The sequence below is a fragment of the Oncorhynchus kisutch genome, linkage group LG21 (genome assembly GCF_002021735.2).
Source record: "Oncorhynchus kisutch isolate 150728-3 linkage group LG21, Okis_V2, whole genome shotgun sequence".
In the NCBI taxonomy this organism is placed as follows: Eukaryota; Metazoa; Chordata; class Actinopteri; order Salmoniformes; family Salmonidae; genus Oncorhynchus; species Oncorhynchus kisutch.
Window position 1 is genome coordinate 21,449,487 of NC_034194.2, and position 12,797 is coordinate 21,462,283.

General features: G+C 43.1%; 1 protein-coding gene across 5 annotated transcripts in view; it reads right to left on the reverse strand.

The window, feature by feature from the left end:
- LOC109866421 (CD2-associated protein) overlaps positions 1–12,797 on the reverse strand; it is a 97,134-nt gene that overhangs the window by 30,879 nt on the left and 53,458 nt on the right. For all 5 annotated transcript variants that reach the window (XM_020455099.2, XM_020455100.2, XM_020455098.2 and 2 more), the window contains 2 exons: positions 7,808–7,844; positions 6,548–6,610 (listed from right to left, as the gene is read on the reverse strand). In XM_020455099.2, coding sequence (XP_020310688.1) covers positions 6,548–6,610; positions 7,808–7,844 — 100 coding nt within the window. The remainder of the gene's footprint in view (positions 1–6,547; positions 6,611–7,807; positions 7,845–12,797) is intronic.

The following is a 12,797-nucleotide window of genomic DNA, read 5'->3' on the forward strand; positions in this document are numbered from 1 at the left end:
CGGCCATAATAACGGCCATCTTTAAATCGGGCGACGCTACTGACGTGAGTAACTACAGGCCCATTAATATACTACCTGTGGTGTCAAAGGTTGTTGAAAAGTGTGTAGCAGAACAACTGATTGCCCACCTCAACAACAGCCCCTTCACATTACACTCCATGCAGTTTGGCTTCAGAGTGAAACACTCCACAGAAACGGACAACTGCTTTCTTCTGGAAAATGTGAAGTTCAAGATGGACAAAGGGGGCGTTGTTGGGGCTGTGTTTCTGGACCTAAGGAAGGCTTTTGATACGGTTAACCATGAGATTCTCATTACAAAATTGTCCAAGTTCAACTTTTCCCCCGATGTCTTGAGATGGATGAAATCATAACACAGTGTGTCAGAGTGAGCAATGAGCTGTCGCCCACTCTTAGCTATGATGTGGGCGTGCCCCAAGGGTCAATACTGGGGCCCCTCCTGTTCAGCTTTTACATTAATGATCTGCCTTCTGTCTGGGTCTGAAGTTCAAATGTATGCAGATGATACAGTGATATGTGCGCATGCAAAGAGCAAACAACAAGCTGCACAAGAACTCACTACTGTAATGGTCCAGGTTACAAAGTGGCTCAGTGACTCGTGTTTTCATCTCAATGTGAAAAAAACTGTTTGCATGTTCTTCACAAAGAGGGCAACAGATGCTACTGAGCCAGATGTCTATGTGCCAGGGGAGAAGCTCCAGGTGGTATCTGATTTTAAGTACCGTGGCATCATACTTGATTCCAACCTCTCTTTTAAAAAGCATGTGAAAAAGGTCATTCAGATAACCAAATTCAACCTAGCTAATTTCCGATTTATACGAAATTGTTCGACTACAGAGGTAGCAAAACTGTACTTCAAATCTATGATACTCCCCCACTTAACATACTGCTTGACTAGTTCGGCCCAAGCTTGCTGTACAACATTAAAACATATTCAGTCTGTCTACAAACAGGCTCTCAAAGTGCTTGATAGGAAGCCCAATAGCCATCATCACGGTTACATCCTCAGAGCTTCTGAATTGGGAAAATCTTGTGCAATACACCGACGCATGTCTTGTATTCAAGATCCTAAATGGCCTGGCTCCCCCTCCACTCAGTATTTTTGTTAAACAGAAAACCCAAACATATGGCAGCAGATCCACAAGGTCTGCCATCAGAGTCGGTTGTAACTTTTTTTTTTTTAAAGCCTTTATTACAGCAAAGACTAAAACCAGTCACATGCACTCGTGAATGCAATTGTAGACATGGAACGGTTTATTAATTGTTTACACAAATTATTCAAGGGGTGCTTTGTTATTTTATAACTAAAATGCTTGACTGCATATCAAATCATGATTGACTCATATGCTGTGTGATGACAGGAACAAATTCATTATTGATTGATACAGTAGCCTACATACTACATATTGAAATACAGGCATAAGTAAGTTACGGTATTAAGACTAAACAGGATGCACTCCTAGGCCTACAGCTCAAGGCTACTATACTAAGCCTACATTACATTTATTAAAATGGCCAATGATTTCAAGTCTATGTAGGCAGCAGTCGCTCTGAGTTACTGATGGCTGTTTAACAGTCTGATGGCCTTGAGATAGATGTTTTTCAGTCTCTCGGTCCCAGCTTTGATGCACCTGTACTGACCTCACCTTCTGGATGGTAGCAGGGTGAACAGGCATTGGCTCGGGTGATTGTCCTTGATGATCTTTTTGGCCTTCCTGTGACATCGGGTACTGTAGTTGTTCTGGAGGGCAGGTAGTTTGCAGACCACAACACCTTCTGGAGAGCCTTGCGGTTGTGGGCGGTGCAGTTTCCGTACCAGGCTGTGATACAACCTGACAGGATGCTCTCAATTGTGCATCTGTAAAAGTTTGTAAGGGTTTTAGGTGACAAGACAAATTTCTTCAGCCTCCGGAGGTTGAAGAAGCACTGTAGTCAATGAACAGCATTCTTACATAGGTATTTCTCTTGTCCAGATGGGATAGGGCAGTGTGCAGTGTTATGGGGATTGCATCGTCTGTGGACCTAGTCGGGCGGTAAGCAAATTGAAGTGGGTCTAGGGCAGGCCTAGGCAACTGCAGTCCTTGGGGGCCTGATTCGTGTTACACGTTTCCCCCATCCCTAGCAAACACACCTGATTTAAACTAATTGCATTTTTTACTCAAGATCATAATTAGTTGATTATTGGAGTCAGGTGTGTTAGCTGGGAGAAAAGTGTGACAACAATCAGGCCCCCATGGACTGGAGTTGCTCAGGCCTGGTCTAGGGTGACAGGTGAGGTGGAGGTGATATGATCCTAGACTCTCAAAGCACTTCATGAAGACAGAAGTGAGTGCTACGTGGCAATAGTCATTTAGTTCAGTTATCTTTAACCTCTCGGGTACAGGAACAATGGTGGACATTTTGAAGCATAGTGGGACAGCAGACTGGGATAGGGAGAGATTGAATATGTCCGTAAACACACCAGCCAGGCGGTCTGCGTATGCTCTGAGGATGCTGTCTAGGCTGGCAGCCTTGCAAGGGTTAAGACGTTTAAATGTCTTACTCACGTCGGCCATGGAGGAGGAGAGCCCACAGTCCTTGGTAGCGGGCCGCATCGGTGGGACTGTATTATCCTCAAAGCGGGCAAAAGTGTTGTTTAGTTTGTCTGGAAGCAACATGTCAGTGTCCGTGACATGGCTGATTTTCCTTTTGTAGTCCGTGATTGTCTGTAGACTCTGCCACATACGTCTGGTGTCTGAGCCGTTGAATTGCGACTCCACTTTGTCTCTATACTGACATGTTGCTTGTTTGTCACCTTCCCATGTTTAATTGCGATGGTTTGTGATCTCATTTTTGCGCAAATGCTGCCATCCAGCCACTGTTTCTGGTTAGGGTAGGTTTTAATACTCACAGTGGGTACGACATCTCCTATGCACTTCCTGATAAACTCACCGAATCAACGTATACGTCAATATTATTTTCTGAGGCTAACCGGAATATGTGTCAGTCCGCGTGATCAAAATATTCTTGAAGCATGGATTGGTCAGACCAGCGTTGAATATATCTTAGCACGGGTACATCCTGTTTGAGTTTCTGCCTATAGGAAGGGAGGAGAAAAATTATTTGCCGAAAGGAGGGCCTTGTATGCATCGCGGAAGTTAGAGTAGCAGTGATCCAGTGTTTTTCCAGCGCGAGTACTACAGTCAATATACTGATAGAATTTAGGTAGCCTTGCTCTCAATTTTGCTTTGTTAATGAACAAAATCCCCAGCTATAATGAATGCAGCCTCAGGATATATGGTTTCCAGTTTGCATAAAGTCCAGTGAAGTTCCTTGAGGGCCGACATGGTATCGGCTTGAGGGGGGATATAAACTGCTGTGACAATAGCCGAGGAGAATTCTCGTGAGATAAAACAGTCGGCATTTGATTGTGAGGAATTCTAAGGTCAGGTGAACAAAAGGACTTGAGTTCCTGTATGTTGTTGTAATTACATCATAAGTTGTTAATCATGAAACATATACCCCCGCCGTTCTTCCCGATGTTTATTCCTGTCGGCGCGAAGCACAGAGAATCCAGGTGGCTGTACTGACTCCGACAGCATATCCCGAGAGAGCCATGTTTCCGTGAAACAGAGTATCTTACATTCCCTGATGTCTTTCTGGAAAGCAACTCTTCCCCTAACTTTGTCTACCTTGTTATCTAGAGACTGGACATTAGTGAGTAATATACTCAGAAGCGGTGGGTGGTGTGCTCGCCTCCTAAGTCTGACCAGAAGGCTGCTCCGTCTGCCTCTCCTCCGGCTGCATTGTTTTGGGTCAGCCTCTAGAATCAGTTCAAATGCCCTGGGTGGTTTGGACAAAGGATCCGCTTTGGGAAAGTCGTATTCATGGTCATTGTGCTGGTAAGTTGACGCTGCTCTGATATCTAATAGTTCTTCCCAGCTGTATGTAAAAACACTTAAGATTTTCTGGGCTAACAATGTAAGAAATAAAACATTAAAAAAACAAAATACTGCAAAGTATCCTAAGGACTAGAAGCGAGGGAGCCCTCTCTGTCGGCGCCATTTTCCATATACAAATATGCAAAGAGAAATGACAGTCCATCATTGCTTTAAGACATGAAGGTCAGTCAGTGAGGAAAATTTCAAGAACTTTGGAAGTTTCTTCAAGTGTAGTCGCAAAAACCATCAAGTGCTGTGCTGAAACTGGCTCTCATGAGGACCGCCACAGGAAAGGAAGACCCAGAGTTACCTCTGCTGCAGAGGATAAGTTCATTAGAGTTAACTGCACCTCAGAATGTAGCCCAAGTAACAGACATCAACATCAACTGTTCAGAGGAGACTGAATCAGGCATCATGGTCGAATTGCTGCAAAGAAACCACTACTAAAAGGACACCAATAATAAGAAGAGACTTGCTTGGGCCAAGAAACATGAGCAATGGACATTTGACTGGTGTAAATCTGTCCTTTGGTCTGATGAGTCATGCCATGTCTTTTTGAGATGCAGAGTAGGTGAACAGATGATCTCTGCATGAGTGGTTCCCATTGTGAAGCATGGAGGAGGTGGTGTGATGGTGCTTTGCTGGTGACACTGTCAGTGATTTATTTAGAATTCAAGACTCACTTAACCAGTATGGCTAACACAGCATTCTGCAGTGATATACCATCCCATCTGGTTTGCGCTTAGTGGGACTATAATTTGTTTTCAACAGGACAATGACCCAACACACCTGCAGGCGGTGTAAGGTCTATTTGACCAAAAAGGAGAGTGATGGAGTGCTGCATCAGATGACCTGGCCTCCACAATCACCTGCCCCCAACCCAATTGAGATGGTTTGGGATGAGTTGGACTGCAGAATGAAGTAAAAGCAGCCAACAAGTGCTCAGTATATGTGGGAAAGCATTCCAGGTGTAGCTGGTTGAGAGAATGCCATTGAGCAACATTGAGCAACATTGTCTAGGGAAAGGTACCAACTCAACAGCACACTGATGTTTCAGAAATGAGGACAGTGGCCGCTATCTGCATTTGTTATAAAAAATAATATTATTTTTATTAGCTTTGCACCATTGTTCTTTCATAATATAACCATATACAATTTCAGTAGCACATGTCTTAGAGCGATTGACTATGCCATCCCCACAGCCTCCACAATGGATTAGTCCACTCAGACAGGCGTGATTCAGACCGGTGTATGGTACACCATGAATTATCATTTTTTGCTACTGCTCCAATAAATAAATCTTGGTCGGCCAACACCCTATCGACCAAACAATCGACCAGTCGACTAAATGGGGTCAGCCCTAACTCAATGTCAGTTTTTTACTCATCTACCAATAGGTGCCGTTCTTTGGAAGGCATTGGAAATCCTCCCTGGTCTTTGTGATTGAACCTGGGTTTGAAATTCACTGCTCGACTGAGGGACCTTACAGATAATTCATTGAATATGTGGGGTACAGAGATGAGGTAGTCGTCATGTTAAACACTATTATTGCACAGAGTGAGTCCATACAACTTATGTGACTTGTGAAGCAAATTTGTACTCCTGAACTTATTTAGGCATACCATAACAAAGGGGTTGAATACTTATTGACTCAAGACATTTCCGCCTTTCATTTCTTATTAATTTGTAAAAAATATACTTCCACTTTGACATTATGGGGTACTGAGTGTCGGCCAGTGACACAAAATCTCAATCAATTTTAAATACAGGCTGTAACAACAAAATGTGTAAAAAGTAAAATGGTGTGAATTATTTCTGAAGGCACTGTACATAATGTCTCTGACACAATAGGGGGAAGAAATCATAGAATTTCTATAGGATAAATAAATAAAACTATCCATAGTATGTGTGAACTGGTGGCCAATCTGATAAATTGTCCATCGATTGTATTAAACTTGCAATTGTATAAACCTTTACTTGTTAATAAAGAGGGGGGAAAAAGTCACCACTGTAGCGAGGGAACCAGGACCAGGTCAAAAGGACATTAGCATAATCACCATCGCCCTTCATGCTGTTCTACTGTCAGAAAGTGGATCCCTACCGTTATCTGTACGACAAGTGTCTGTCTAGTGTCTAGACCCTTGAGGACAGCTTTCCTGAGCATTCACAGTTATTTATTCATATTATTCATTAAGTTATTCATGTGGGGTCCAAATGCACAGGCAAAATGTCAGCTTTCTCCTTGAGACTTGGTACGAACACTTAGTAAATCAAGACCTGCATGTCTATCGGCAAACTTTGGTGTTACGGATGAGACTGACTCCCCATACACATAGGGCCAGGGTGAACTGCAACGCCGCAAAAAAATATATATATGTGATATCGGAGAGGATGTGATTGGTGGGGTGGGCTCTCATCCGGAGAGCCACATGTCCCTTGGAGCTGTCGGGGCTGATTGGGAGGTGTTGTCTGCAACCTTCTTCACACCAACTCATCTGCTGGGGCACAAGTGCTGCTCCCCGGGGGGGGGGGGGGGGGGGGGGGGAGTTTCTCACCCCTTAATGGGAAAGGGCAGATAGGTGGAAGGGAGGGAAGAGGGCGACCCTTACCTCTATCCTCAGGATGGGGATGCTGGGGCTTCTTGTCGGCGCTCGGGACCTCGGGTTTTCGAGCTGAAAAGCGAAGCATGTTTCCGTTGTTTAGTAACGTCCTCCTCTCTTTACCGTGGATCATGAGTCTATGAGGACAGCCACTCGAACACAGAGCAAACTAAACAGATATTCTGCAGACAGGCAGGAGGATGTGGAGACAAGTGTTTCCTGTGCAGACTAAAGGGAGAGTACAGAAATCTTTGCAGTGCTTTTTGCAAGCGCCTGTAACTTCAGATGTGGGTGTGCTAGATATGTCAGTCTTAGCACCCCTCTCGGAAACAACAACCTCAGAAGAGAAAACATGATTTTTTTCCAATCAAGACAGATATCTAGGTGAATGCCGGTGCAATATAGAACAGCCAAGTACCTTCTTCAATTCGGAAAAGTAATTCAAATATAAATACAAATATGTGAGCAGTTAGAATGAATGGGACAAGTCATTAATCCTACACCTTGAGGGCATTAGGGAAGTCTCCCTGCCTCCAGAGATCTAGATCGATGGCATAGTTAAAACCCATTATACCAGAGGTCTTGTATCTCCTCTAACAGCCGCAGGGATGAAAGCCCTAGGAGTGTGCTATGTGAGAGTACATTGTGCTATCAGACAGGAATCAAAGGATCCTAACTCCCTACATGCATCACGCCTCTGTCGGCCTTGGCAGTTCGGCTTAGATCTGGACTGAGTGTACTACTTGGTAGTAAACAAAGTTGGGAAAGTCTTAGATGTTGGTTTCTTTGCCCTGAATCTTGAACTTGGGGTCGTAGCGCAACACTCAACTCAAGGCATTCTTAATAACGCACCAATTTAGGCATCCTCTCGGGAGATTTACAGCAATTGCCACTTATGAAAATCTTTGAGTGGCGTTTAAATCTATAAAGCATCTCCTAACCAAGCATTCAGAACTGGAGAGGATGACAATTATCTGGTAGAGTTTTCTCCTTGTCGGCTGAGGGATTCGAGCAAGTGACCTTCGCTAGGCTACCTGCCGCCCATGATATTAGGTGACAGGACATGCTAATGGACACAGGCAGAGGTACACCTTTATGTTTGTCTGCCCATATTGTTTGCTACTGTACTAGAGAAGACTTGTGTGGGGATGTTTTGAAGATAAGTCGCCCGCTGCCTGCCTCTCCGTTAACTGATAGTGATCTACCACCACACATGTTCATCTACAGGAGATTGATGATGGTCACATGTTCCTTATAAACAGGCCTTACCTATGCTTTTTGATGGTGGCGGCGGCTTCTTGAGTCTCTGAAAAACACAAATTGGGTCAATACAGTAGCCCTCAGTTTAAACAGACTCCCTGCAGACACACCATGATGGCCAACAAGTACAGAGAGTAAGAGCACTTTCTTGCCCCACTGAATTACGTTCAACATTCAGGCAATATGTTAATAAGTACAGTACGTAGTAAGGTAACAAGTCAAGCATTTTTCCCGAAAGAAAAGCAACCCCGAATACCTTGTGACAGGCCAACAAGGCTGGTGAAAAACAACCCAGAACTAATTTGAATTGGCCACACCTCAAGGGACGCAGAATTTGAATTACATTTGAATTGAAGGAAGAAGAAATTAATTCAAACCAATTCAACTAAGACATGAAACACGAGTCTCATTCTTTTGACTAATCATTTATCAAAAGGATATACCACTTATTAATGTAAAGAATACACATACCATTTCAAATATTAGTTTGATTAGAACTCAGATGACAAATAAAAAAATACTGTTGGTTTGACATGAGATATTAGATTGTTCCATTCCATACTAGTGTTTGATCTATGTATTCTGTATCACGGCCTGGTATGGCAAACCCTACTATATGCACATCGCTACTTAAGTTACCTTGTACCCCTTGTACACCCCGTATATAGCCATGTTATTTTTTACTCGTTATTCGTTATTTACGCCTTGTGTCAAATCACCCCCTTCCCTTTGTCCCTCCATTTGGACGTTCACACGCGCTTCCGCCATATGCACAGGTGTCCCAAAGCTGAGGGAGTGAAAGGGTGAAGGGCCTAATTAATCCCTTCGATAACAACTTTGACCGAGTCGGCTACACTGCCGGCTTCAGAGCGAAGTGGTATCCCATAACACACTGCATCTTTTTTAAGCATCATTTTAAAATTTCACACAAAATAGTAGTCATCCCTAATTATGAGTCACCTGTATTTGTATATGTGTCGGATTTCAAGGCTTGATACATGTATCATATGAAATACCTCCCAAATAATTATTTTAGCTGTTACTGGGGGGTTTATATCTACAGGGGGAATTTTCTCATTTTGAAGGTCATGCTTGTTTTATTATTTAAAAGTGGAACATGAATTGCATTATTCAAGTCATGAGTGTGTCCTGAAATTGATTGGTTTATTTGATCCCTTGCCACCCTTGAAGTCACCGTCTGAGTTCCATCAGCAACATGTGACAACGGAGCGCCCTCCAAGCGAGTTGGTAGGGGCGAGGGTGTGGTTTGTGAACACCGAAAAACAGTATGCATAGGGTTAATTGTTTGTTCAAGGGGACACAATGTTTTCATGTTTTTTTAAGCGCGCAACTAAATTCAATTATTTTGGGGCAATTGCTCAGATGAATTTCACATTTAACAAAGAAGAAAGGCAGGGTCTGTTCAACAATTGTTTGTTGCTCCAGAGAATGACTGCCCTTTGCTGTAACCATTACAACAATGTTTGGATGATTTTGGTCTTCATCAGTTTCTTTAAATTGTTCCCAATTCATGGTATTATTTCTGACGGAATATTTGTAATACATCTGAACATGCTTCAACTTTAGTCGACCTGATATCATTCCAATTTAAACGGTATATCAATAGCAACACAGGGCTTCCTTACTGTAAAGTCATGTGCCAGAGATTCCGATGTCACGGCAGCTGTTCCAGGGATCCAGCCTGAGCAATGCACTGGGCCGACTCACTGATATACAAATTACCTTGCTCCTTAGATAGAAAGATTAAGGAATCTGCACAGCGTCTTGCTCAGGCCCATCAGTGTGTCAGAGACTAGAGGGCTGAGGAAGAGTGATGCCAGGCTTCTAATGCGGAGGCCAGAGCATGAGTCAGAAGAGAAGCACATGCTCCAAATGAACACAACACGCAATTATTACACTGATCTTAAGCTTGCTCATCTTAAAATGTGCTTTAATGTTTGTCCTATGGAATTACATTAAGTCCTTAATAGATGATGCCAAGCAGTAACACTGACAGCTTCTAGACAATAAGTGTGTGCTTTTTTATTCATAGCCTTTCCACAAGCCCAATGAGATCATTCTATTATAGTGTGATTACAACTTCCATGGCAACTTTCCATGTTAAGGCTATACCTGAGAATTATTTGCAGACAAACTGTGGTAGTCAAAAGGGAACTAGCAATCTTTATCAACAGCATCAGTGTGTCACCTATGAGTGGTGGATTAGGAGGTTTAAAACTCAGTCTTTCTCCTGTAAGTAAACGTCATGCAGTGATAATAGGATGGATACTGCAACATTTCAGATTGATAATGCTCCTTGCCAGCACCACAAAAGATGCATACCGGGATATGTATGCTGTAACAATCCACACTGGGAGTTTATACCATGCTGGCAAAAACTATTTAGAAATAGAGAGAGAGATGGAGAGAAAGAAAACAAGAATGAAAACAGAGGAAGAGAGAGAGAGAGAGAGCGAAAGAGACTGGCCTGGTAACCTCTTAATGGAGATCTGTTTATGGCTGCCCTCTACTGAGCATCTAGCAGAGCTGAGAACATTCCCTTCCCATCCCTCCCTCTCATGAACATTTGACCAGCGTGTGTTTCTCAACTGTCACATGAGCCAGTGCTCATCACATTCCCTCTGCCTAGGCCAGGGCCTTAAACAAAGGGCAACATTGAGCAAATTTATGGAGTAAAAACTCTCCCAACGCTCTGGGCCAGAAGACTGTGCTCCACCACTGCTTCACCCATTGACCTACATTTTTTAAAACCTTTATCTAACTAGGTAAGTCAGTTAAGAACAAATTCTTATTTTCAATGATGGCCTAGGAACAGTGGGTTAACTGCCTTGTTCAGGGGCAGAACGACAGATTAGTAAGCTTGTCAGCTCGGGGGTTTGAAATTGCAACCTTTCTAGTCCAACGCTCTAACCACTAGGCTACTCTGCCGGCCCAATGTGGGGGGGGGGGGGGCAGAGCAGTGTGTTCTCTCCACAGGGCAGTGACACGACACAACGACAGCCACTGTGCGGGCCGGTGAGGCAACAACGGGGCAGGACTCTTGGTTCAAGTACCAGTAACTTATAATTAAAAATGATCGTCTCCGAAATTCAACTTTAACAAATGACTATTTAGCTGGAGGATACTTTTTGACCAGAAGGAATTGATAGTGTACACATCTCTTTGAACAGAACAGCTGTGAGCAATGTTTCCTCTAAGCTGTGCACGTGCTGGGGGCACAGCTTCCCCAGGACTGCCGCGCAGATGAAATACCAGCCCGCAAAGAGATGCACAAGATTGAACTACCCTCAACTTTAGTAGTTTGCCCTGTTATTTTACATAATCAACGTGTCCCTCTATTGTGGGAATTGTGATCATACAACATATTGTCCACCTTTCAATGCAACATACCGAAACAAATCCTGTGATTTTGATGTAGGCAGAGCGCATCGTCTGATGATTCTATTGACAGCACAACGCATGTAACCACGTGTGCACATTTATTCATATTATCTGCTGGTTAATAGCTCAGTTACAGATCATTTCTGGTCTGCAATGGGGTGTGATTGCTTCCTACAACAGCACAAAAACATGTACATTTCTAGCCATCCTTGAAAATCGAGTCAGATAGAGCTTTTTTATGTCTTAAAGGGGAAGTGTTGAATTTTGAGACATGCTTGAATAATAGGCAGAGGGTCTGATTCACTATAATAATGGTATGGGGATAATAATACATTTTATTTTATAAAGTGTTTTTTGTCAAATCTCATTGAACGTAGGCTACATTGAACAACACACATAGGTTACTACTGTAGGCTGTATCATAGAAACGTTATAATATGCATTTTCTCCATTGTTTTTGATGATATGTCATTCTGGTAGACCTATATCAGGAATGCAGGCAAAAAAATACATATATATTTTCTGGGAACTCAGTTGTCTCAACTTCCTGTTGAGAGTTAGAATAGTAAAATATACAACGTGCAATTTTGACATTTGGTTGTGCATAATAATCTCTCTCAATTAGCCATGTCAAGTAAACGTCTTTTTTTGGTAAATTAGTCTAGCTATCTAAACTTGTAGTAATAATGGTTGAACTACCGACCGGGGGCCCCCAATGATTTTGTCAGGCCGTCTCACTCCGAAATCATATTAAAAACTGCAAACATTTCTCCCCACCGCATGACAAAATTTGTAGAGTTGCAGGAAATTACCGGTAAAACTGAAGAAAAAAATGCTCCACCCCATGGCAAAATTATTAGAAATGCATGAAATTAGTTATAAAATTACTAAATCTTTTACATCAAACTTGTTTTCTCTATGCCCCATGGCAAAATGTGTAGAGGACGGCCGCTAAAATGTTTTGCTTGCAAGGTGCCTCTCAACAAAATGTAACTTAGGACCCCCAAAAGGCTAGGTCTCTGACTGCATGTGTGGGTATGGCTATGGGTACGCAGACCTGCAAGCCCCTTGTGTTAAGTTCAGTTTTTCTGTGGCCCACACCCCTATCAACAAGCAGCATACCACCCTGCATCCCACTGCTGGCTTTCCTCTTGAATCCAAGCAGGGTTGTCTTGGTTGGTCCCTGGATAGGAGACCAGATGCTGCTGGAAGTGGTGTTGGAGGGCCAGTAGGAGACACCATTTCCTCTGGCCTAAAAAAATATATACAAATGTCCCAGGGCAGTGATTGTGGACATTGCCCTGTATAGGGTGCCGTCTTTCGGATGGGATGTTATATGGGTGTCCCGACTCTCTGTGGTCACTAAAGATCCCATGGCATTTATCCTAAGAGTAGGGGTGTTAACCCCAGTGTCCTGGCTAAATTCCCAATCTGGCCTTCATACCACCACGGTCACCTAATCATCCCCAGCTTACAATTGGCTCATTCATCCCCCTCCTCACCCCTGTAAGTATTCCCCAGGTCGTTGCTGTAAATGAGAATGTGTTCTCAGTCAACTTACTTGGTTAAATCAAATAAAAAGTTAGACAAAATTTGC